The 27,186-nt window shown below is 32.5% G+C and overlaps 1 protein-coding gene across 2 annotated transcripts; it reads left to right on the forward strand.

The window, feature by feature from the left end:
• Positions 1–581: 581 nt before the first annotated feature.
• Positions 582–26,528, forward strand: LOC106668495 (AP2-associated protein kinase 1). 2 transcript variants are annotated; one of them, XM_014397328.2, is made up of 15 exons: positions 582–1,205; positions 12,813–12,931; positions 13,001–13,134; positions 13,187–13,298; positions 13,366–13,569; positions 13,658–13,790; positions 13,855–13,958; positions 14,036–14,219; positions 14,276–14,387; positions 17,040–17,154; positions 17,222–17,381; positions 17,439–17,540; positions 17,600–17,656; positions 22,773–22,961; positions 25,613–26,528. In XM_014397328.2, the coding sequence occupies exons 1-15, from the start codon at positions 1,079–1,081 to the stop codon at positions 26,455–26,457; spliced, it is 2,697 nt and encodes an 898-aa protein (XP_014252814.1). In that variant the 5' UTR covers positions 582–1,078; the 3' UTR covers positions 26,458–26,528. The 2 variants fall into 2 exon arrangements, with proteins under 2 accessions (XP_014252814.1, XP_014252823.1); XM_014397337.2 differs by lacking the exon at positions 582–1,205 and adding an exon at positions 10,833–10,916.
• Positions 26,529–27,186: the final 658 nt, after the last annotated feature.

Here is a 27,186-nt window from a genome sequence, read left to right on the forward strand (position 1 = left end):
AAATTTTACATTCTTTCAGTTGTCAAAAACCAGATTTTTCTACAGTCAGTGGTAAAAAAAAAAAAAAAAAAAAACCTGAAATTACTTCTTTTCCATTGAGATTTAGACAAGGGTTTATAGGAATTGTTTGTTGCAAATGGTGAGTAGAAACACCTGAAATTTTTGACACTTATCGCCAGTTACCCTGTATATTATTTGTAGATACACAATATATCTTTTCTTCTTTTAGAAAACATTGTTTTATTATTTTTTTCACTAGCTTTGTCTGTACGACATACAGCCAGCGATATACTATTCTAAATTGTCTTAAGCTTAAGACAAGGTAAAAAAATAGGCGAAATCGAATTTATAGAAATGTTGAATGATGGAGTGAGTGCGGTGTTCAATCCTTTTTAAAAAAAAGGAATCGAATTTGGTGCTTGGTACGTAGAGTCAAAGTTCGCCGCTAGAGTTCATGACCGAATCTCATTTTGGCTTAATGATCTTTTGAAACCGATAAGTACAGTTAATTAAACTCTAATTATAATGTGTAAAAATGAAGGTTTTATTGATTGAGACGTTAATTATGAAAAACAGGTAGGATTTTGAAAAAAGCCGGATGTCTAAGGAGGTGGGATCGAAGTGAAAGTGTATCAGTTGATTTATCGTCAGGTGTTCATCTGATCAGCTGCTATGACGTCATAAATCGGAGTTTTATAAAGGTTCCCAGTCGAGTACTTGGAAATGGAAGTTTGTGATACGGGCGTTGTTAAAGGCGATACGGGCCTGTGACTTGGTACGTAGAGGGGGATCCGTTCCGTCGGTCGGTCCGCCAGAAACTCGTCTTCGTGTCTCGCCAGGGGGTTTTGCACAGATCGGAACAGGCACGGGCGCCCTGTTATGTAGGACAGGGCACTCTTTACTTTTTATTTTTTCGTTTCCACCCCCCTTTTTTTCTTTATTCTGTCCGTTTTAAATTTTCTTTTCTTCTTTGAAACGAAAGGGTTTCACGAGAATGCCCGCCCCGGCCCTTTGAGTTGCAGCACGAAGCCCTGGTATTTTTCATATTTTCCACCTCCGGAACTTTTAATTTCGAAAAATGAAGAAGCTTTTCTCGAAAATCGAGACCAAGATCGACAACACTTCAAAAGAGACGAACAGCTTCGTCGGCAAAGTCTTTCTAGTCGGGAGGACGAATGTTACCGTAGAGGAAGTTTTGGCTGAAGGTAAGCCTTATCCACCCTCTCTATATATTTTTTCAATGAAATTTGTGAGATTTCTTTTAAGGTGATCTACCTTCAGTTTGGTCGTTACTGACCTGGTTTGCCTAGCTTATTTTTTCAATAGTACACTTCATCCAATCAGAAACGACCAAACTACAAATAATATCCAGTTTCATCACCCTCTGACACAAAAAACTTCAGTATTGTATTAATAAATTGATAAGTTGTCATTTCAACTATACACATTTCCTTCGTTCTTGGAACTTGGTACTTAGGTAACGACAACAGATCAAGTTTCAACTCGTCTTCACAGGCTAAGACTGTGAAGTGACATGTGGTATATGGTCATTCCTACCGCACTATAGCATTTACGGGACAGAATTGTATACGATTTAGCATGTATTGGAGTTGTTCAAGATGATGGGGACTCTGTCTCCTTAAATGCACCGACTCCTTCGATGAGGTGACTGCTGTCCTGGTTTCATAGTTACTCTGAACTGGAGCGACTTGGAAAAACTTTTGTTCTGGTCTGGAGCGTAACGGAAAGTGGGACAAAGGGCTAAAACCGGGACGTCCCAACTTCTAACCACCACTATCTGACAAAAATTTGATAAAAAAAAGATGGAAGCTGAAAGTGTCGGTCAGCTGGATCGGGAGAGAAGTGCCTACATATCAAGAACAAGATTCATAGGTGGCTATTGGAGGATCTGAATTGTTGTGCTGTTCCTTGGCAACACTAAGACAATCAAGGATGTTTATCTATAAAACATCTTTAAAAGCTTCAAATTAGAAATTTTATATTTATTTAATTTAACAACAATGTTAGCGAAAGACCAAAATGTACACAGGCCAAAACATAAAGGATACTCAGACCAACATGATCAGAAACGCCAAAAGTACAAACATTATCCAGTTTCATCAACTTCTTACATTAAAAACTTTAGTATTTTATAAATCATGATTAAGTTTATTTATTATAAGTTGTCATTTCAACTATAATCATTTCTTTGTTCTTGGAACTTGGTACTTAGGTAACAAGAACAAATCAAGGTTTACCATGTTTCAGTCTAAGACTGTGAGGTGGTATGTGGTCACAGACTCCTTCGTTGGCGTGACTGTTGTCCTGGTTGTACAGATACTCTGAACTGGAACGTCTTGGAAAAACGTTTGTTCTGGTCTGGAGCGTAACAAAAAGTGGGACAAGGGGCTAAAATGGGGAAGTCCCAACTTCTGGACCTAACCTCCACCATCCGACACAAAAAAAAGTATTACAAAAATTGATAAAAAGGAAATAGAAGCGTCAGTGAGCTGTATCGGGAGAGAAGTGCCTATGCATCAAGAACAAGATTTATAGGTAGCTATTGTAGGATCTCAATCGTCTTTATCAAGGGGTGCCATTCCTTGACAACATATAGCAAGTCTAATTTTCATAATGGAACTTAAGGCAGCAAGGGTATGTAGACCAAAATGACTGGAACCACAAACTTATAAATCTTGTTTGAACATTTGCAAAAGATACTAAAGTACAAACTGTAGAAATCAACCTAGCTAAAGCAAGCAAAGGGCAATCAAAAATGTTTATTCATAAAATGTCTTTAAAAACTTCAAATAATCAATTTTGTGTTTATTTTATTTAACAATACTCTGCTGATGTTAGCGAAAGACCAAAATACAGACAAATCAAAGCTGCAAGGAAATTCAGACCAACTTGATCGGAAATGATCAAACTTCAAATAAATTCCAGTTTCATCACTGTTTAATGGGAGAGCAGGGGTGACGGATTGTCAAACCCAAAGTTTTCACCCATGGTTAGTTAAACAAAAAAAGAAAAAAAAGAAGGAAAATAAGAAACAAAATTAATAACAAAACAGAAAACTTCGCATTTCTATTTACAATAAAAACAAAGAAATAACACTTTTGACTCACAATGATACCTTAGACAAAAATTAATGTTCTCAGTTTTACAAAACGAAAATAAAAAATAATTAAATAAAACGTCCTTGTTAGGTAATTTACAATACAAAAGGAAAGCCCTTAGCAAAGTAAACAGAATTTTTGTAAGGCCTTACTTGACAAAAAAGTGAAATTAGATCGTTTGGCTTGATCAGCAGAGGCGGCTGGGCACTGGAGGCTTAAACAGCGTGTCAGAAGCAATGGGCGATGACGACTAACTAAAAAAAAAACAAAGTTGTCCTAGCCGGCGATAGAGATAAGCTCGAATCCTCGTTTGTCAGTCGCTGGCCAAAACAAAGTCAATAGGACCGATCCCCCACGACTCAACTCTCACCGAACAACACCTTCTGACACTAAAAACTGCAGTATTTTATTACTAAATTGATACGTAAGTTGTCATTTCAACTATACTCATGTCCTTTGTTTTTGGAAGTTGGTACTTAGGTAACGAGAACAGATCAAGGTTCACCTCGTCTTCACGAACTAAGACTGTGAGGTGGCATGGGGTATGTGGTCATTCTTGCCGCATTGTAGCATTTACAGGGTGGAATTGTATGCGATTTGGCATGTATTGGAGTGGTTAGAGGTGTTGGGGACTCTGACTACCTTAAATACACCGACTCCTTCATTGAGGTGACTGCTGTCCTGGTTGTATAGATACTCTGAATTGGAACGTCTTGGAAAAACATTTGTTCTTGTCTCAAGGATAACAGACAGTGGGACCAGGGGCTAAAACCGGGACGTCCCAACTTCTAACCATCACTATCTGCAATAAAAAATGTTATCAAAAGGAGATGGAAGCGTCGGTGGGCTGTTTCGGGAGAGAAGTGTCTATGTATCAAGAACAAGATTGATAGGTGTTTATTGTAGGATCTGAATCATCCTTTTTAAGGGGTATCATTCCTTGGCAACATATAGCAATTTTAAGAAGAAGAAGAAGAAGAAGAAGAAAAATAACTTTATTCTGGGACTGGTGTCCCCTTAGAATAATTTACATGAGACAAAATATAATAACCTTCTATGAAGTCACATAATTTAAAAAAAAAAAGGAAAAAAAAGATAGATAGAAATCGTGGCACAATGTATGCCAGTAAGGCGGGCCAGAAGAGAAAATTACGAGGTATATTAAACAAAGACAAAAATAATAAATGTTATCGTGAGGTCTCTGCTTGGAGGGAGAGGAGGTGATTATAAAGATGGGATTTAAATGAGGAGAAGGAGGCAGCGTGACGAATAGATAGGGGAAGGGAGTTCCAGAGTTTAGGGGCTCGGATCAGAAAGGATCTTTCGAAGGTATGGGTTGTATGTTGCGGAAGGATAAGGTCGATTGGGGATGAGCGGGTTTTACGGGTGTGATGTGAGGAGNACATTGGCTTATGTCGTCCACCCAACTCACCATCTTCCTATCCTGTATCCCCTGAAGAATTAAACTCCCACTTTGTCTCGCCCAACTCTTCTTCATCAAGGCCTGTCCCCATAACCGCTCCCTCTGGACCCTCATTCAGTCCGTCTAACTTCTATTTCTCCTATCTAACCCCAGCCGAAGTCCTTGAGGCCATAACCAAATCCCACTCCAAGGCCATTGGAGTTGATGGAATCCCTATCCATTTTCTTAAACTCTGCCTCCCTATATTACTACCTGTTCTACTTCACATCTATAACTACTCACTCCAAAACTCCATTTTTCCGACAGCCTGGCAAAAAGCCCTTGTCCACCCTGTAAATAAAACCCCCAACCCATCCTCCCCTACAGACTACCGTCCCATTTCCATCCTCTCAAACCTGTCCAAGCCCCTAGAAAGATTAGTCCAAGCACAAGCCCATGTTTTCAATTTTACACTTTCATAATGGAACTTAAGGCAGAATGTTTGCAGAACATACAAAGGGGTAAAATGCAGAAATCAATCTGGCTAAAACACAAAGGACAATGAAGGACAATTGTCCATAAAATGTCTTTAAAAGTTTCAAATAAGCAATTTTGGCTTTATCTTACTTAACAACACACTGCTGATGTGAAACAACCTAACTACAAACACTATTCAGTTTCACTAGGTTCCACCACTAAAAACTTAAGTATTTCATGATTAAGTTTATATAAGTTGTATTTTCAACTAAACTTATTTCCTTTGTTCTTGGAACTTAAGCACTTACAAATAACAAATCGAGGTTCACCTATTATTGCCTTGTTTTCACAGACTAAGACTGTGGCATAAGCCGTGTATGTGGTCGTCCTGCCACACTTACATTTACTTAGGGGATTTACGTGATTTGGCATTTATTTGAGGTGATTCAATATGATGGGGACTCCCTCAATAAGGTTAATGCTGACTGAGTCATCTCGTCATGATCATATCGGGGAGAGATACTCTGAACTACGTCTTGGAAAAATGGCGGTTATATGGGTTCCAGGACACAGGTCTTGTTGAGTAGTGGAAAGTAGGACACGGGGCTAAAATTGGAAGTCCCAACCTCTGGACCTAACCACCACTATTCGGCACTTAGACACTAAAAATGAAAATATATCAAAAGAAACTGGAAGCTTTATTGGGCTGGATGAGCAAGAAGCGCCTACATATCAAGAACAAGATTGATATGTGGCTATTGGAGGATCTAAATCATCCTCACTAGATTAAGAATAGGTCATGAGAGGCTGACACACAGACACTACTGACACTACACTATGGCCAAAGCCTATGTTTATGTACGGTCTTTAAATGCTTTGTTCTAATTTTTAGAAGAAACAGGGTTTTATTGTATAGTAATAGATGTACAATTTTGTGCCCCTTTAGTGGAATTTGGGGTGATGGTGTAGTGTGAGAGGGCCATTGGAGGAATATTGAGTGATTAGTATGTGAATCGGAAAAATACAATTTATGGAGAAACATATTCATTTTTGCTTCAGGTTGTTTTCAGCATTTTTTCTAGAGAATATCTGAACAACTCAAGATTTGTATTTTGGTCGTTTTCTATCATTTTGCTATTTTAGAGTTGAACTATCACTGAAGTTGGCAAGAAGCTGAAATGCTAGTGGTAGGCCAAAACCTAGGATTGGCAGACCAGAACTGTTGTTTCAAAACTGTTGAAATGTTCAAAAGAAAACTCACCTATCAGCATAAATGGCTAGTAATAAAAATGTGCGTCAAGTTGGTTATTCAAAGAAAATTATAACTGATTTACACAAGCTCATTTCTGCGCACGTATGTACTTACAGACACATACATACTTCTCTAATTCTACTTTTGTGTATTTTACAAAAATTACTGGCAGGCCCCGAGAATTGGGTTTTGAAAATACAGGGTCACACCTCAGTCCTATCCGTCCAAATTTAGGCTCCAAGGGTTGTCAGCTACTAGCAACTATTAACAACCCACCACTTATATAGCGAAATGAATCTGACAGGCCAAAAGAGCAAGTATGGGCAGACCAAAAAGACAAATCTACAAACCTTGATTTGTTTGGATACTTACAGAAGATATAAAAAAACAAAAACAAGGTTTCCTTAAATTCTCTTTAAAAGCCCCAAACAAACGGATTAATTACTTCAAGTTTTATCTAATTACTTAACACTAAAATGCAATCTGATGGGCCAAAACAACAAGGAAAGGCCAAATTGCTCCGAAACATCCTACCTACACTTATCTAATGACATTTAGGTCAATTGGTAATCATGAAAATATGATACACTTAGTCAAAAAAGGTGCTTGACAAAATTGGCCAGTCAGTTAAAAAATATTTATAGAACAAATATAGATCAAGAAAAATATATATATATATACAAAACAATTCAAAACTTTAGCCTTAAAGCCTGTTAAGCTGCCACAACCTCTATCCCCCCTCAAATCTAAAACATTTATTGTGGATTGACCCTATTTTATGTCCAAATCTTCTTGGTTCTTATCTGTAAACAGTTGGATTGTTTGCAGGTCGTTGAAATTATTTGAACGTTTGCTGAATGTGACCAAATTTTGAATCCCCGAACAAAGCCTAAAAGAGAAAAGTAAAATCTGTCAAGGTTTTTTTTAGACTTCTCAATGTAGCCTTAAGACCTATTATCTATTATGGATTTGACCCTAATTTAAATTTATGTCAATTCCTTTAGTAATTCTAGCGTTTTCCTAGCTGTCAGTGTCAGCATTTATCACAGTTTGTTCTTTTTTTTAGATCGTATATTTTTTTTTTCTGTAACTGTTTGCATTTTCTTCAAATAAATGCTTTATTATTCAAATTGTTTGCTTAATCTGTAATTTTCATTAGTAAATTCAGAAAAACTGACCAAAATATGATAAAAGTGGATCAAAGTATATTTATCCTCCACAAATTGTGTATAAAATGTGCAGTTCAATCATTAATGATTACTATTAAATAACAATTGCCTACGGTTAGTGTATTTACTGTTGTATCTAGTCGGCCAATAATGTAAATTACAAATTACTGTTGCAAATTTTTAAAAGATATCTCCACTGTTGTAGCTTAAATGGATTGAACCTATTTTATTTTTCTAGGTACAAGGGATTGTTTAGGGATGGTTAGGGGATTAAAAAGTGAACAGATATTTTTTCAGACACTTAAGCACTGAAGGCATTCAAATCCTCAGTTTTTAACTCAAACCTGCTAAAATAAAATCAGATAAGCAGGCACGAGAGGGTTGAAGGCAAAAAAGGACAAGCTGACAAAATAGTAAAAGCAAATGTAGTCCTCACAACCTTTGGACCAGAACTGCAAATCAGCACACCTATGCTAAAAACAGAATTGGACAAATGAGGAAAGAAAGAAATGGATGAATTTAGCAGGTGAAAAGCAAAGAAATTCCTTGACATCTCAATCAAGGAAAAAAAAATTCTCTAAGCAGGCAAAAATTAAGGAAAATAATAAGCTTTTGTAACCGGCCTACTTATTTAATTTACTACCCATAAAAGAAAGAAGAAAAAAATAAAAACAAACAGGCAGAGCGGGCATTGGTAGCCGCAACGGTTTAGGTGATGACACTCATCACTTTAAGGTAAATGTCCAGGTTTCGAATCCAACGGTCCAATTTAAACCTGACATACTTACAAATGGACTTGTTTTTAAAAACACCGGCACCCCGAGGGTTCCTCTGCTGGAAGAAAAAAAAAAAAACCCTACTGACTGTGTCATGGAACAGCAAAGACATTGGAACATGTGCAAAGCATGGAAATGGCAACCCTAACACCTAGGAAAATCAGCAAAGAACTGCGGAAAGTGCTCAACTGCCTTTAATCTGCATTTCCTTCAGTATGGAAAAAAAAGGTCAGTTCCACAGTTGATCTTTTAGGTCGCAGTGTAAGAAAGAAAGACTGTTGTCACCTATGACCTTAGGAAAAAAATTCCACACTGAGCTAAGATTTCAAAGTTCAACTTGCTCATGGTAGAATCTAGGATCTCCTGCCTACAAAATAGACTATTCTTTTACCGTTTGGAATGTTAACTTTTTGCCTGTTTGGACCATTATTAGATAATTTTTGGCATAGTGGTCAGTACCAAGCATTGCGCCTTATTTAATATCCCGATTCGGTCCTTAAATCTTAAATGCCTGGTGCAAAAATCCAGCATACTTTACTGAAATTTAAGCCAGTCCTGTAAGGTGATTCTTTGCCATTGGAGGCTTTTGCATAACTAGTCTGTCAAGATTAGGCTAAACTTATTATTTTCTCCAGGCATTGATTTTTTTCCAATTTGTAGAATTTATCGTGGACTCACGTTTCAGGGTTTCGCAAAGTATTTGTTTTTGCATTTATAACTTTAATAAATCTTTGTGCAGCATACATGAAGTACCATGAGTTTATTTTGTGTGTGCATATTTGTAGAAGTGCTTGAGATAATCCTGTACATTTTATCATGTTTGTTACCAAGAAAGACGTTTGTGTAAATTTTTTAAATCAAGTCCTGCACATTTTAACCATTAAACCTAAAACTGCAGAAAATGGGTAATTTTGATTAAAAAAGGTTGCAAACATGGATTGCTTGATGTCCCCCAAAAAAATTATTTAAACCGAAGTCATTGGCTCTCCAAAAAACTTGACAAGAAGGGCAAAAATCTCAGAATCAACTAGAGCCAAAAAGAAAACTGAACGAGACAAAAAAAAAAAAAATGTAAAACAGAAACAAATTAAAATAGATCTTTTCAACATTCTTAGGCATATAACAAAACATTTTTATTAAAAGAAGAAAAGAAAGTTTGAAATAAAAAAAGCTCACCACTGTTTACAAATGGAACCAAAAGAGATTTTTTGAATCAGACAAATTTTCACAAGTTGATGGAAGTTCTAAACTGCAGGTCCGTCTTTCTCCAAGCCTGGTCAATAACACCTCTGATTGTCAGGAGGGGGCCTCAAGTTGATGATGCCCAGGCGGCTGCTAAAATGCGACAAATTCTAAAGCTACAAGTTAAGCTTCTACTCTCTATCTGAATGAGGTAGACTAAATTTCAAAAGGGTTTTTGAGCTGAAAATTAATGATAGATGGACCTTGATGATGTTCATGTTTTTCTTATTTTTCTCAAGGGCTTCTGTCAGATATTTCAAATGCATATAAACCTAAATGTATCCTAACATCTAATACTCTTGAGATCCTGCGTTTCAGATTTTCTAAGGTGCTGTGTGATAAACCAATTTAAATATTAAATATACATATAAATTGCTATTCCTTGGTGGTTCTTATTTAACAAATGAAATCACAATGTGTTAACTTATTAACAATCTGCTCTTATTTAAATAGTTATTCAGATATCGTGAGATGCGGTCGGGTGTGATGTAGTTTTCAGAAAACATTTTCTTTATCGTGCCAACGTTTCGATCTTTTGTTGAGATCATCTTCAGGGCTCAAAGTGTTTGTCTTCTGTGTAATTGTGCCATCCTTGCGTGTCGTGTTATTTAAATAATTGTCAATTTTGGTAATAATGATAAACTGTGAAATTTTTTTTTGAAAGTCTGCAATTCGATGAACCCGAAGTTTAATCCTCTTCGTTAACCATCTTTAGTGATTGGTCTGAATTATATTTCATCATTATTATCCTTTTATAAGGTTATTTTTGTAATTAACAACCCCTTGGATGGCTTTAGATTGTAAATTATGTATCTGTATCATAACTATTTAATTGCTATCATTTGTACCAACTGACATTTTCAGATTTTATTTGATAAATCTAGCTTGAATTCTGGGATAATATAATAATTTTTGTTCAAGTTTTACAAAGGTTTTTCCAATATTTATTATTTTTATGAGTGAAAAAAAGATATCAGCTTCGGTTCAAAATGACATTATACCGTGCCAAATTGATTTTCAACTTGTAACGCGTTTCAAACAGATTCCACGAAGCGTGTTTGCCTATAAAACATCAACTAGCCTCTGTAATTCCAAGTAATGTGGACAGTAGAAATTCCGAAACCAAGTGGCTTTTTTCCCCCTAGCACTAGATAAGATTTGCCCAATTATCCGTTATCTTTCTGCCTGAAACATAAATATCGGTGTGTGTGAAACCGAAAAATATAATCACTTATATTGTACGTCCAACTATTTTAACTGTTTATTTTTACAGGCTATAAATATTTTCAACTTCTCTGTGTACAACGTTGATAAATCATTGATTCATACATTGTCTGGCCATTAAAAATAGAATTTGTTATTGAAATATTTTCATGCTTTGTATTTCTTATCTGGGGAAAAAAATCCAATATAAAAGAACTGTTTTTCTTTTCCAATAATAACTTGGACCTTTCAAATCATCCTAGTCTCTCAAAGCCGGTGAGTCAAAATACAGTAAAAAAGAAAAAAAAATCAAAATGAGCCTGATAAATACCAGCAATACGGATATCGGGTCTCAAGTAGTCTCCATCCCAAATAAGCTCCCAATCCATCATTCGTAAGTACCTCAGGCTCAAACAACTCCGCTTACTAATCCATGGTTGACACTCAAATTTACCTTTCCTTCCCACCCCCTGGCTCACAAGTTATAATTCTACAAATCAGGACTTAAACGCACCTGCTGAAAATAGGCTTGAGTCCCAGGCTATTGTGTTTAGACCCTTAATCCATTTGTTACTTCCTTTCCTTCCATTTAAAATTAATTCTTTTGTCCCACCATCAAGAACCTTGGAATTGTCCTAGATGACCCATATTTCCCAGATTTCCAGCTGCTGCTTTTCAACCCTCCACTTTCTCCTTTTTAGTTTCCTCCCTTATTCTCCTCCCTTTTTTTATGGGCTTGAAGGTGAGCTTAAACATAAAGGAGGTCTCACATGACTGTACACTGACTTGACTATACCATTTCTTCCGCAGACACTACTTCAGCTCCTTCATCTAGGAGATGCATGATTGCCTCACCTTTACATCCTCTGTACATGCTCATCATACTTGCTCTAGCCCTTCTGACCTCTCCACACAGAATTACTGCATTCAGTATTTTTTCTCGTCCATTCTCAAAAATTCCCTTCCTCACTCTATCTCCCAAGTTCCAACCCATTCCAACCTTAAGTCCCATATGACTTATCTTTTCTTGGTACTGATAATTCTTAATTGACCCTTTTGAATTAAATTTCTACTGTAGAGCTGTTTATAGTTTGTATTTTTATAAATAGGATTTTTTTTATAGCTGAAGGCTTGAATCATTGTTTATGTGTTGCTTTCATAATCAAGTGGGGGTACAGCGATGACCGAGTGGTTGGTCCGACTCGTATTTACCACCTAGTGGTTCTGGGTTTGAATCCTGGCAGAAATCTTGGCTTTTGACTTAATAATGCTATGAAATATTGTGAAGTGATTTGATCCCTCATCAGCCCCAACGGGTAGTTGGACGTTAAGCCCCCTTTATTAGAGTAACGATGTTTTCTTATATTTCGACCTCAACAGTTTAACTTATGATTTTGCCTTCTTGAAGGTTGGATAATAGGTCATCTCAAAAAAAAAAATCCTGACTAGTCAGGTTCAAAATATTAAAACGTTTGTTCGGAGTTTGAAAGACACACTGGCTCTTTTTTAAAATAAACTTATAAAATATTAATGATAGACAACCACTGTTTTAACCATTGCGTTAACTCACCTGAGGAAGGATTAAAATAAATCCGAAACGTTGTGGATAAAAACTGGTAGTGGTTTTTTTGAGATGACCTATTATCCTACCTTCAAGAAGGAAAAATCATAAGTTAAGCCCCCTGTTTAACATCTATGACTTACTCCTTGATCCATTATTCAAGGGGCCTTTGAGACCCAGATTAAAGTTTATTGACTTTGTATTTAGCTGGTTGCCAAAATTTATTTTATCAGGTTGTTGTATGTAATTATAATCTCTAGATATTGGTCATTCTAGGTTGATCATTTTTACTGATTTATTTGTCAGACATATTTATTAGTATCGTCATCACACCCATTTTGACTTAATACAGTTTACAGACTTTAAAAAGTTCAAAATTGCCAAAATAACATGCAGATTAACTGGTGAAGATGATGAAATGCCGAATACATCTGACAAACCAAATCAGTAAAGATAAATCAAACCTGGAGTGTTCGGAAATTACCTAATTAACAGTTCATCACCTTACAGTAAAAAAAATCTCACAAAATATTTATTTCCAAGTTCTTTTTTATACTTAAAGCCACATAATTTATTTAATTTTAATAAACTTATTTTATGTTAATTTCCAGGTGGATTTGCTGTCGTATTTTTGGTAAAGAACAATAGTGGTAAAAGGTTTGCTCTCAAACGGATGTATGTTAATAACGATCATGATTTGAATGTGTGTAAACGAGAAATACAAATAGCAGTAAGTTGGTCTTTCTAATTTTAAAAAATATTCCTGCTTCATTTGAGCATATCATTGTTTAATTTACAGAGCAATTTGAATGGTCATAAAAATATAATAGGTTATATAGATTCAAGCATAACACCTACGGGGAATGGTGTCTATGAAGTATTATTGTTAATGCCTTACTGTAAAACACAAGTTTTACAACTTATGAATGCCAGGTATGCATATTTTCTTTATTTTTGTTATCATGACTGATAAATGTTTTTTCAGGCTTCAATCAGGTTTTACCGAACAAGAAGTTTTATCAATATTCTGTGATGTTTGCGAAGCAGTTTCTAGACTGCACCACTGTCAGACGCCCATAATTCATAGGGATTTGAAGGTTTTACATTTTTTCTGGCTTGGTTTAAACAAAAAAAATTAATTTTCGCTTTATTTTAATTTATCAGGTTGAAAATATATTAGTAGGAGAAAATGGTCAGTATGTGTTATGTGATTTTGGCTCTGCGACTGGTAAGGTTCTGTCGGCGAACACTCATGGTGCTTCAAATGTCATAGAAGAAATAGAAAAATACACTACGCTCTCTTATCGTGCCCCTGAAATGGTCGATGTCTATTCAGGCAAACCGATTACTGTAAAATCAGATATTTGGGTATGTTCGTTTGTGTTTTTAAGCATAACTGTTAACGCCCTAGCTGTCTACTATTACTATATTTTATTTTTTATTTTTTTATTTACAGGCTTTAGGATGTCTTTTATACAAATTATGCTTTTTCTCTCTTCCATTTGGCGAAAGCACTTTGGCAATTCAAAGTGCGCAATATACTATACCCGAAAATTCTAAATATTCTAATGGAATGAACTGTCTAATTAGTGAGTTTTTACTTATAATAATTAAATAAAGGACCTTGATTTAATTTGATGTTTCTTTTTTTAGAATATATGTTAGAACCGGATGCAGAAAAAAGGCCTGATATTTTTCAAGTTTCTAGCGTAGCTTTCTCTTTAGCCGGCAGAGAATGCCCAGTTCAAAATTTATACGTTAGCATCATTTGCAAATCCCTACCTATTAAAAAAAAAAGTTAATAAAATTTTCATTATCTAATTTTTTTTTTCAGAATTCACCAGCTGTTACTTTAGAAGAATTGTCAAATATTCAAGAAAACGACAATAAAAAGAAAAAGTCTGTAACCCCGAGCAAAATCCATACAACGCCTATCGTAGAACCGACTAGTATTACACCTAGACAGCGCCCGAAACCATCATCACAAAAACAACCCGTATCTTTATTTCCTCCATCAGGTAATTTTTTTCAAGCTTTCCTTAAGAAAAAAATTATTGATTTTCTTTTTTGTTAGGCTTTCCTGACCCGTTTAGAGAGGATTCAGGGAACGAACAAGACAGTAGGTCATTAAGCAGTGTTTCACCAAAACATAGAAGGAATGTTAGCGATACTTCTGCATTTAACAAGTAGGTATTTAAGGATAAATTCATGACTGATTACTGATGTAAAATTTTTTTGTTTTTATAATTGGCCATTTGGCTACTATAGCTCACATCTTTTCCATCTCATGTTTTGACAGTAGATTGTGCGCTCCTTCAGGAGGGCTGTGTAAACTTTTTCCCAATGAAATTGTGGGACGTTATCTCATAATTAGCCTCGCCACATGTGGTGAAGGCTTAAGCAACACATTTAAAACATATTTACTATATATACATATCTAGGGTGGTCAATATTCCACTGAGGTACCACACTCATTTACGCCAATAAATACACTAATACAAATCAAAACTATTCATACAGTAGCCACCTGATGCAAATCCAATGTCCAATTTTCCATAAGATTGTATTACCACCATCCACATCTGCCTAATGTCACACAACGCTACGCGATGCAACCAAGTTCCCCACTGTCCAGATTTTCGTCGAGTAGCATTCGAGTACAGTCGAAGACAAAAGAAGCAGACACTCATATTTTGATTTCAAACTATTTGTATTATTGCCATTATATTAATTATAATATATTTATTTTAATATAAACCGAATTAAGACTTGGGGACTGTGGGGGCCAAGTAGTTGGTGTAAGGGACTCTCGGCTCGTAGACTTCGCGGTCGTGGGTTCAATTCCTGCCATCACCTCTGGCCCTTTTTATGCATAATATATTTTCTGGCATTGGCTAATATGCATAGTACACATAAAGCCATTTAAAAAAATTGATGATTTTATTTAAAAAAATTTTAATAGTTTGGCAGAAAATTGATCACAACACAAGAATACCATTTATTGATGGAATGAATTTAATTAACAATTTATTACATGGTTTGCTCATAAAATTTAACTAACAATTTCTTTCGTGTTTTTTTTTCTCATAAAATCTTAACGATTTATTTCATGGTTTTGCTCATAATATTTAAGTAACAATTTATTACACAGTTTTGTTCATAAAATTTAACTAACAATTTATTACATCGCTTTGTTCATAGAATTTAACTATCAATTTATTACATTGCTCATAAAATTACACCAATTTCGCTGAGTATTGCCAGAAATGGACACTAATATTTTTTGTACTAATTTTAATCCATGTATATATAATTTTGTTATATTAATGACAAAATGCTTATTTTAATGTAAACCAAATTAAACGGGATCAAAAATTCATGAGTTTTTGTAAAAATTATTTAATTATGATGGTTCGGCAGGAAATTTATCAAAACACTGGAATAAATTTATTTAAAATAATTAAATTTAACTAACGATGTATTATATGGTTTGCTCATAAAATTTAACTAACAATTTATTACATGGTTTTGCTCATAAAATTTAACTAACCATTTATTTCATGGTTTTGTTCATAAAATTTAACTAACAATTTATTACACGGTTTTGCCCATAAAATTTAACTAACAATTTATTTCATGTTTTTTCCATAAAATTTAACTAACAATTTATTACACGGTTTTGCTCATAAAATTTAACTACAATTTTTTATTACATTGTCTTGTTCATAAAATTTAACTAACAATTTATTACACGGTTTTGCTCATAAAATTTAACTAACAATTTATTTCATGGTTTTGCTCATAAAATTTAACTAACAATTTATTACATAGTTTTGCTCATAAAATTTAACTAACAATTTATTTCATGTATTTTTTCCCATAAAATTTAACTAACAATTTATTACACGGTTTGCTCATAAAATTTAACTAACAATTTCTTTCATGGTTTTGCTCATAATATTTAAGTAACAATTTATTACACAGTTTTGCTCATAAAATTTAACTAACAATTTATTATATCGCTTTGTTCATAGAAGTTAACTATCAATTTATTGCATGGTTTTGCTCATAAAATTACACCAATTTCGTCGAGTATCGCCAGGACCGGACCATATTTTTGTATTAATTTTATTCCATGTATATGTCATTTTATTAATTACAACGCTTATTTTAATGTAAACCAAATTAAAAGGGATAAAAAATTCATGGGTTTTTATAAAAATTATTTAATTACGATGGCTCGGCAGGAAATTTATCAAAAAACCGGAATAATTTTATTTAAAACGAATAAATTTAACTACCAATTTATTATATGGTTGTGCTCATAAAATTTAACTAACAATTTATTATATGGGTTTGCTCAAATTAATGCATTAAGAACAAAACAGGCATTGTGATTGTGATACACACCGTGTGACTGTACGTGGCATGGCGTTCACTTGATAAACAGAAGTGCACAACAAAACGAGACAAGGCATCAGGTCATGTTGTGTTGCGTCAGGTGTGTTCCCCACTTTATTCCACCACAAACCCTTATACTCAAAAACTCTGGCTCTAAGGAGGGGTAGGTCAGTGGACGTAATGCTTAAAGTGTTGACATGGCGCTCATCATCGTAAGGTAAAGGTCTTGGGTTTGAATTCAATGGCCCTGCATTCAAGCCTGACATACTTACAAATGGTCTTTTTTTAATTTTTTTATACTTTTTTAACACCGATATCGAACCCCAAGGGTTTATACATTTTCTGCTGGTACAAACCTTGTTAAAAAAAAACAAAAACTTAATGTAAATGATGAAATGAGAAATGTATATATTTTTTAATGCGGTGTTCATTTTTAGGGCGTTTACTACTGAAACAACTCAATTCCTAGCACCATATGAGGCTTCAAAACCTAAGTTTGATGATCAAGATTCTCATTCTGATGGTCAACATTTATCAACTACGACATCACAAGTAAATATAAAAAATCTTATAATACAAAATTCACAGATATGTAATTTTATTTTTATCTATATTTTAGAACGATTTGGGCAATAATAGTGAGGATGTTAGATGCCAGTCAGCAACAGCTCGGACGCCGCACTGGAATCCGTTTTACGAAGCGGATCAGTTTCCAAAAGCTACTGAAGACCAGCTTTTCGGTGCTGAATTTGATAAAATTCAAAGGGGCTCACAATCAAGTAAGCCATCTTTGAATATAGAATCATTTAAATGGCTGTAATTCTGTTTTGTTTTAGGTATCACAAATGTCAAAAGCCGAGAGAGTTTAGTCATGGCCTTTAGCGATTTAACAACTGCTGAAGACGATCCTTTCAGCGCAGCTCCTTTTTCACTTCCAGGTATTAAAAATCTTTTGGTTTCCTTTAAGGTTTTTCTAAAATGAAGTAAATTTTTCTAGCTTCGCGGCAAAGCTTGAAAAACAAATCGTCAAAGGCTGCACCAGTTACGACTACAGGTAATGTTGAATGATTACTAAGGCCTAATAAAGCTTAAAAATACACATTACATTTAGGTAAAAAATTAAATATAATTTGAAATATATGTGCATTATAGCTATTATGATAAAATTAGATGTTAACAAACTTATTCTTGAATCAAATGAACAATATTTTCATATTAGATGTGCTTTCATAAAAAATATAAAACTGAAAATTTTTTTCTGTCTTTTAGTAAAGTCCGCATTAAATTGTTAAAATTGATAACTTTATAGTTTGAAGTCAAAATTGGTAGAAAAGGACCAAGAAAAATTTATTCCTTTTGAAAATTAATTTATCGACTTAATATTTGATATTGATTGAATATTGTGACGTATTTTGGACAGACTAATTTTAAAATATGACTCCTTAAATGTGATTTATTAACACTCACACCGTTGTCAGTAAAAAAATAATGTGGACAGCCAATGCGGGTTTTTTTTATACCTAATAAAATAATTTTTAACTGAAAAACTACAATAATACGGTTTTTTTAAATTTATTTTATAAAGTTTATTTATTTAGCATTAATTTAAAATTTATTTAAATAATTAATTAAATTCACTAGTTTTCGTGTTCCACTTTACCAATCAAATTTGGTCTTGACCAAATTTAAATAAATAATTAATTTTAAAAAAATTAAAAATGATAAAAAATTTCGTCTATGCTAAACTTTTATTTACATGTTATAAAAAAAAGTTTGTACATAGGAAAAATTTTTATTGACATTATTTTATTTTACATTATTATATAACTATTACGTTATTAATCTCCCCTACACAACTTATATGCCACTGCTTTTTTGGTTGCTACTGAATGTTTACCACTCATGAATTGCTTGCATTTATCACATCAGGCACATTAATATTTATTGTCGTCAGAGCGAAGAAAGCATCGGTTGTCAAGAAAAATGATTTATTTTTTCTTCCTGCCCTCAAAACTGTTTGAAAATATCATCCACCCAAGTAAATACAGTTAGGGGTTAAGGGTTAAAAAAAATCATTTTTAGCTGTTATTATAACTTCACTTTATTGTTCTTAATCTAATAAGCCAAAAGTTGAGTTAGCATCCAATTTGCTCACTTTCACACAGAAACTGAATTTAAACTGAGGTAAATGGAAAAAATGGGAGAGTAGACAAGGGCTTAGTAAGTATTAGTAGATTACAAATAGTAGAGCTAATCCTTTTCCCTACTTAAGTAAGGAAAGAACAATTGTACTAAAATAATAATAATAAAAATAAAATAAAATAAAGAACTGGAAAAATATAGGACGTGGACCACTTTTGGTGGGTCTAAATAGACCTAGGCATCTTTTTCACTACAAAATGAGCAATTGCAATTACATCATTGTTCAAAATTTTTAAAGAAAATGACTTTACTGTCCATAAGAAATCATTGGAGGGTAGTTAAAAAAATAATAATAATAAAAAATTAACAGCACTAGGAAAAAAAATACTTACGATGCCGGTGCGAGTGTTAATAAAAACGTTTATTCAACTTTTCAATAAAATTATTTGCAATTTAAACAAATAATAATCTGATTAATAGGAAATTTTGTAAAATGTTAAAAAAATACAGTTCATTTAATTTTTTGAAAAGTAAAATTGGTCGGTATGAATTATTATTGGGTCGTAACATGTACTGTTTTGAGGATCTTCCAGTTATTTTAAAAATTAAGACCTAATTAATTCAACCGTGAAAAAAAAGAAAAAAAAATTGTGTACCACAATTTCTTCTAATTGGTATGTACATTTTTTTTATAGTTTTAATGATGACTTCTGATTTTCTGTCTCTGTTATCTTTGTGATCTTGAAAATGTGCAAAACCTATAATGTGTGCTTCTCATTAGTCGTCATTTAGCCGGCGTTATAGACGAGACAGACTCAATCATTTTTATTTTGTTGATCATGTTTTTAAATGTATGTCAATGTAAGTTTAAAAGGCCATACCTGGATTTGTTGTAAAAAAAAGTTGTTACCATTTGAAAAGTGTGATAAAAGGATTTTGAGCTTAACGCTGTTTAAAAAAAAAAAAAAAAAAGAAAGCTCGTTTATCAAATATGATCGTAGAGTAGAACTGGACGAATGAAATATCCAGGAAAAAACAAATGTGATTTCCTTTTTATTATATTTTGCTTTAATAAGTTAATGTGTCTTCTTGAACCTAACAAATACACAAAAGAAACAAAATAAAGCCCCTTGTAGAAACTATATAATATAATAAAATTGTCTGATAGATTTAAAAATGATATTAGGATCTGTATTGCTCACGCGAATTAATAAGTAATTAGTTTTTTTTTATCTTAAAGGCCAGACAGAAAGCAATCTTTGACTGTGACCGATTTAATCGCTTTTTTGGTAGCAAAAACAAAATACAATGTTGGGTGCATGAATTTTTAATAAAGAGAGAAAATTTAAGGGAAAACATTTAATTATTTTAATTTTTAATTACTTTAATATTTTTGTTTGATCAGTAAATTTAACCACGAATAAAGTTAAACTGTAATGCAAAGAACCAAAGGCAGCAAGCTGATCGAACAGGCAATCTTTTGTACAACCAGATCACTTGTCGTCATGACAAAATCATGCTGGAAGTGGTAGATCTGTCTTATAGAGGCCCACCTTAAAAAAAAGTCAGATACCACTTCCCACTGCAACAGATTGCGTTCTATCTGGCCAGGCTTTAAGAGCAATATTTGATTATTTATTTATTTTTTCAATTTGAAAAAATATTAGGTTCTTAAATAAACTTGGGAGGAAAAAAAAATTAAATTGCTTTATAAAATAGTGTCTCTCTTGAGCTCAATTCTAGTCAGATTTTCTTTTTATAATTCTGCCCGGATGAAAACATGCCATTGTCTATTTTACGCTTTAAAACAGATTAAATCAGATTTATCCTGCCATCGTGGTCATTTGCTTGTATAATAATTAATGTGTAAATTTTCTAACATTTTCCTTACTGGATGATCTCAGTTTGTCAGTAACTATATTATAACAAAACCCTTTTTTCTCTTTTAATCATCTTATGTTATATTATTATTCTTATTTTATATAAGTTGGGCATTATTGAAAATATTAAAGACATTAATTGACTTATCAACAAATGATATACAATTTATAAATAAAATTTAAAGGGACAAGTCATAAATCATAAAAACCCTTCTTTTTTGTTGTCCTTTTTTATTACATTATGGATTTTATTTTTACTAAGTCAATTTTAGAAATTATACGATTGATACGTTGACTATGGAATACTCGTGTGAGATGACTTTCTTCCTCGTAATTCAGGCTCAGAATATGGCACATGACATTCCGTAGTCAATGCTTTAAAGGCGATAATTTCTGTTACGATGTTTCGACATTTACAGAAAAGTACACGATTATGGATGCTGAAACAACTTAACATAAAGTATTTAATCTACTTTTTAAAATTGGCTTAGTCAAAAGTAAAACAACAATAAAAAATACGAGGATTTATTAATCTGGCAGATCATTTTATTTTTTAATGTTGAATTCTAATTATTTACAGTGTTACCAGAGTTTTTGTCAAATTTTATGAATGATGAACAATTTTTGTGATGGGTTTTTGTTTTGTTCCTCTTCTAATCCATATTGTTTTGTTTGGTGTATTATTTTTTCTTGATTTAAAAAAAAAATCTCTGCTTGTTGAAATCCCCTTCGTCAGTTTGTTTATTAATTTTTGTTCAAAAGGAGTTGATAATGGAATTGTTTGTGTTAGTAATAAAACATCATCAATTATTAATATTGTAATGTTTTTTATTTTAATTTTGTGTGTCAATTGGTACTGTTGTGTTGTCTTGCCCGTTTTTCAGAACGTCTTGTCCGTTTTTCAGAACAAATTCATCAAAGTTGAGAAGCAGCATGATAATGACATGTTTTTAACTTTTTTTTAATACAAAACTATTTTAATAAAATCTTAATATCGATTTAATTCAAAACTTGCAGAAATTCCAAAATTTGAAGGATTTCATCACAGTAATCCTTGGCTTTAGATGGTTTTCTACCTAACTGATGATGTTCACGGACTGTTGCGCATTGAAGTACAAATCCGTTTGGAGCTACAATTTACAGGCGTTTTTGCCTTGTTTCAAATTTACACAAAAATTGTTTAGTTTTTGACCCTGAAAAATTTTTTTTCTCGCATAAAATCAGTCACATTTCCAACTGTGATAGAGCATGTTGTCTAGTCATTAACAAATAAAAACAAGTTTAAAAAAATGCATTTTGTTAAATCAAAATATATTTTTAAGAAATGACAACAGAAATAACTGTGATTTGTGTTTAAATTGGGCCCTTGAGAAACACTGAAAAATTACTGAAATTTATTTGTATGCGATTTGTTTGTTTTGAGAAGTTAAGTAAATTTCAAGTATGTATTTTTTTATGAATATATAAAGCAAGTTATTGAGACAATATAAATATAATTTAATTATATTTAAAAAAATCATAGGTTTTGCATTTTGTGTCATGAATAACCAACTATATTGGGAAGTATTGCTCTCTTAAATTGTAGAATTTAACTTTTTTTAAGCAGTCAATGGTTGATTTCTAGATTGTAAACATTCCAATTCAAATATCAGTCCTTATGTAAGCACTCAGCCAATATCTTGATTTATCTTTTTATTTGTCATTTGTTTGTTAATAATTGCTTGCATTGTTAAAATTTTGTTTGATTAAACCTTTTGAGAAGCTCACATAAGTTGTAATATATATTGGCCAGTTTGGTATTCTTATATTGATGTGTTTGTCTTCCCACGAGAAACAGTTGTTAATATGAGATAATTTGGACAAAATTTAAGTGAGCATCATTTTTTATATCAGGATTGTGATATTGTTTATAAAAAATATTTTTAAAAAATTATTCATATATGGCTGTAAACGTTTACTAATAAAGGCTGGTGTTTGAAAATATATTTTGAATTATTCAATATTTCCCATCCTTTGTGAGTTTATGTTTGTTTCAATTATTATTTGTTCAGGTTGATTTTTTGTTTTTGTTAAACGAAACTTTATGTTCGCATATAAATTTTGATTTTATTAATTTCTTTGATTATTTTTTGTTAACGTTTACTACAGGGTTTGATGTCAACAAAAAGGAATGGAAGTATTTTGTTCAAAACGACGAAGGAAACGAAAAGAACCCAATCGAGGATGAAACGTACGTTAATGCTCCTCCTCTTTTTGTCAGAATTCCTGTCCAAGATAGGTCAAAATACGAGAAACTTACTTTTAACCAGGAGGACGCATCTTCAGATGAAGATATCGGTAAATATCCCTTTCCAATTAAAACGAATTAAAATTGAGCACATTTTGCACTACTAAAATATACTGCTTTCTGTAATAATGTGGTAAAGGTGATTTAGAATATTTAAAACAAAAATATTAAATACTCCTGATTAATATTTTAAACAATTAATGCACGGGGGTGGTTAAACATTGGCTGTGGTAACTCTGTAGTAAATGTGTCAGCGTAATACGATCTCTAGCTTGATCTGATTTTGTTCATCAGATGCTCTTTACAATCTGCAGACATTTCTCTGGGAGCAATGGTGTTGTACATTTGTAAATTATGATATAAACAACAAAAAAACGGGCAAATGTAAAAATTGTTAATGTGAAAATGATTAATTTGAAATTAAAAAGGAATAATTTGTTGCAAACATAGTTAATTTGAAATTAAAAAAGGGTTAATTTGTTATAAAAATGCTTAATTGAAATAATTAATTTCAATTTGTTTGTTTGATACGAAAATGGTTAATTGGAAATTGAAGCAAAAAAAAGGTTAATTTGAAATTAAAAAAGGAATAATTTGTTGCAAACATGGTTAATTTGAATTTAAAAAGGAATAATTTGTGGGAAAAATGGTTAATTTGATGTGAAAATGGTTAATTTGTTATGTTATATATTAAAGAGGGTTCATTTGTTGCAAAAATACTTAATTTGAAATTTAAAAGTGTTTGATATGGAAATATGAAAATGCTTAATTGAAATAAATAATTTCAATTTGTTTGTTTGATACGAAAATGGTTAATTGGAAACTGAAGCAAAAAAGGTTAATTTGAAATTAAAAAAGAAATAATTTGCGGCAAAAATAGTTAATTTGAATTTAAAAAGGAATAATTTGTGGGAAAAATGGTTAATTTGATGTGAAAATGGTTAATTTGTTATGTTATATATTAAAGACGGTTCATTTGTTGCAAAAATACTTAATTTGAAATTAAAAAGTGTTTGTTTGATACGAAAATGGTTAATTAGAAACTAAAATGTATTAATTCGAAGTAAAAAAAAACAAAAAAAAAAAAAACGGTTCATTTGAAATTTAAAAAGGAATAATTTGTTGCAAAAAGGTTTAATTTGAAATTAAAAAGTAATAATTTGCGGCAAAAATGGTTAATTTGATTTTAAAAAGGAATAATTTGTGGCAAAAATGGTTAATTTGATGTGAAAATGGTTAATTTGTCATGCTATATATTAAAGACGGTTCATTTGTTGCGCAAACTTAATTTGAAATTAAAAAGTGTTTGTTTGATACGAAAATGGTTAATTGGAAACTAAAATTTATTTGAAGTAAAAAAACTCGGTTAATTTTAAATTTAAAAAGGAATAATTTGTTGCAAAAATGGTTAATTCGAAATTAAAAAGGTTCATTTGTTGCGAAAACGCTTAATTTGAAATTAAAAGTTTGATACAAAATTGGTTCATTTGAAACTAAAATGTGCTAATTTGAAGTAAAAAAAATTAATTTGAAATTAAAAAGGGTTAATTTGATGCAGAAAATGGTTAACTTTGCTGGAAAAAAAGCTATATTTCATGATTTGCAAACTGATACTTGCTGCTGCTGTTTCAAATTCATCTAGGGCGGATTAAATACTCAAGTGCCATATGATGATCCTATATTATAGATTGTTCCACTGGGTTTGTCCAGATTGCTCTATTGTCTTTTTTTTAGGGACAAATTGTAAAGAATGGGTGTTCCTACCTCAACCCAACTGTTACTTGAAACTCCTCCAGGAGGCTACAACCCTTATCTATGACATATCATTTCAGGTCATTTTAACCAGTCTCACTGGCTTTAATGGGACCACTAATGAACTCATGTCCCTTCCCCCTTATTTATGGAATCGCGTCGAAGCTTTTTTAAGCATTAGCCTTAGTGAGAATAACTCCATCGTTGATCTTCGTAAGGCACACTTGTCATCCCCAGTCCCTCTTGCAGCCCAGTTGTTGGCTTCCGATTCATTCATGGAGAATATCTTATGCACCGGCATAAGTTTAATACGGTGATAATTTTTCCATGTGATGGTATCACCTTTTTTATAGAAAGAAGAAGAACAGCTTAGCTCCAATCAAAACAAAATATACAATACTAATACAATAAAAAAATTCTTTCTTTGCAGATCTCATCACAATGTTTCAATGTTTTGTGAGATTTTGTGATGAACCTGTAGTTTGGTCGTATTAACTCATTACTAGTGATTGTGCAAAGATGGAACAGATTTGACAGTTGAAAATATCGATAAAAAGACCAAAATAATTGGATACGACCAACCTACAGATTTACTATTTATTGGCTAAATTTTAGTAGTAATTTTATTATGCAAATTAGAAATACAATAAATCAAAATATATATAAAAAATGGATATGGTAAAACAAAATAGTCACTTTTTTTAAAAATACTGTTTATATTATATATTATTATATTTATATTTATTTAACACATTGACTGTGAAGCTTCATATGCAAAGCATGTCACCTCACATGTTTATATATTCTCAGAGTACTTATACATGTGAATGCTCTACAGTCAAAATGTTAAGAAGTTTTCTAATTTCCTACTGCATGAATTTATAAAGACTTAATAAACAGGTTGTTTCTGTTTAATAATTGTACTAATTGGAATTTTTATTTTATTTAGGGTTTACGAGGAGAAAGAAACCGAGTAAGCACCGTAAGAAACATACTAGCAATTCTGATGATTCAATTGGTTCCGCCACCGATTTGCAAACGAGAGAGATTGAAGAAGCAGTCGATATGCTTGAAGAGACGGAAACGATCAACGAAAGTATTTTAACATGCGGTTCATCGGCGTATCACGCTGAAACTGAAAGCATGGCCAGGGACGATGTCATACAAAAACCCAGACTGAAACCCGTAGAGGAACAAGATTGCTTTGTAGGCCACAGTTATGGTGATAAACCATTGTTGGCTGATGATGAATTAGACACATCTGATTCACCGATTCACGACATCGTTGAAGATGTCTTCGCAATGGCTCCTTTTCAGAAAATTGAAAAAAAGAAAAGCAAAGAAGAGAAGACTGATACGTCAATCCCTCAAGATATTTTTGGCTCAATTCCTTTTAATACGAATCCTTTTGTAACGGATAAAAACGAATTTACTGATTCCGAATTTGAGGGTAAGGATTTTTTAATATTCGAAGAACCATTGCCCAACTACCAGGTCATATCAAGTCCCAGTAAGGACGATCTCGCCGACAATTTTATGACAAAAGAAAAGAGTAAAAAAATCGGCAAACTACCAATTATAGATGAAAACAAGCTCAAAGCTCGGACGAACAAACATACTAGTTTGAAAAAGTCGAAAAATAAAATGAGCAGCGGTCTGTGCAACATGAGCTTCGAAGACTACGTCGATGATCAGGAGATTTCGCAAACTTTCGTCCCTTACGAAGTCGTCAGAGGGACTCCAGACCATTCTGAACATTACGGAAGCCTGAAAAGGAGCAATCCGTTTTCTTGAATTTTTCTCGGTAAACATTGTTATGTTTTACCACGTCAGAGTAGTCATTAATATATTATTATTATTTTTTTTTTAAAGTAGGTTGTTTGCTTGTTATTTTTGTTGTTACGGTTATCAATCTTAAACTGTTAGCTTCATATTTTATTATTTTTTATAAATTGTATTATCAAGTTCCTATGCGTTGCATATTTAAACTACCAATTTTCTAAGAATGGAAATATGTAATCTCATTTTAATATGTTATTTATTGTGCATTTGTGATGTCATATAGTTTTCCATGTTTAATTATTATTTCTTGAACATCTCAGTTGATTAATTTTGAAAACGATTCACCCTCAAGCTGCAGATCTTACGAATTTTCTTTGATCATTTTTTAAAAATATGCAAATAGTGGTAGAACTTGACATAATTGCTTTACAGTAATTTTTTGTTTGTTTTATGTTAATCCAATTACATATCTGACGTTTGAGGGTTAATAACTTTTGTGCTTTTTTGTAGTATGTTCATGTGTTATTATTAAGTACCTTCAAGATGTGATATATTTTTCAGACAAATTTTAAAATAAGTAAATTTAATTTGATACATCACTCGAGTTTGAATATCGTATTATTTTAGTTTTTAATATTTTTTGAACAGTTTGAAATTAGAGCGACATACTGAGAAATGCGAATCGTTAATATTTTCTAAAAAAATAAATTAGATATTTATTTCAACGTTTTGCAAGTTAAT

Source organism: Cimex lectularius, unplaced genomic scaffold (assembly GCF_000648675.2).
Source record: "Cimex lectularius strain Harlan isolate CLEC.00 unplaced genomic scaffold, Clec_2.1 scaffold187, whole genome shotgun sequence".
NCBI lineage: Eukaryota > Metazoa > Arthropoda > Insecta > Hemiptera > Cimicidae > Cimex > Cimex lectularius.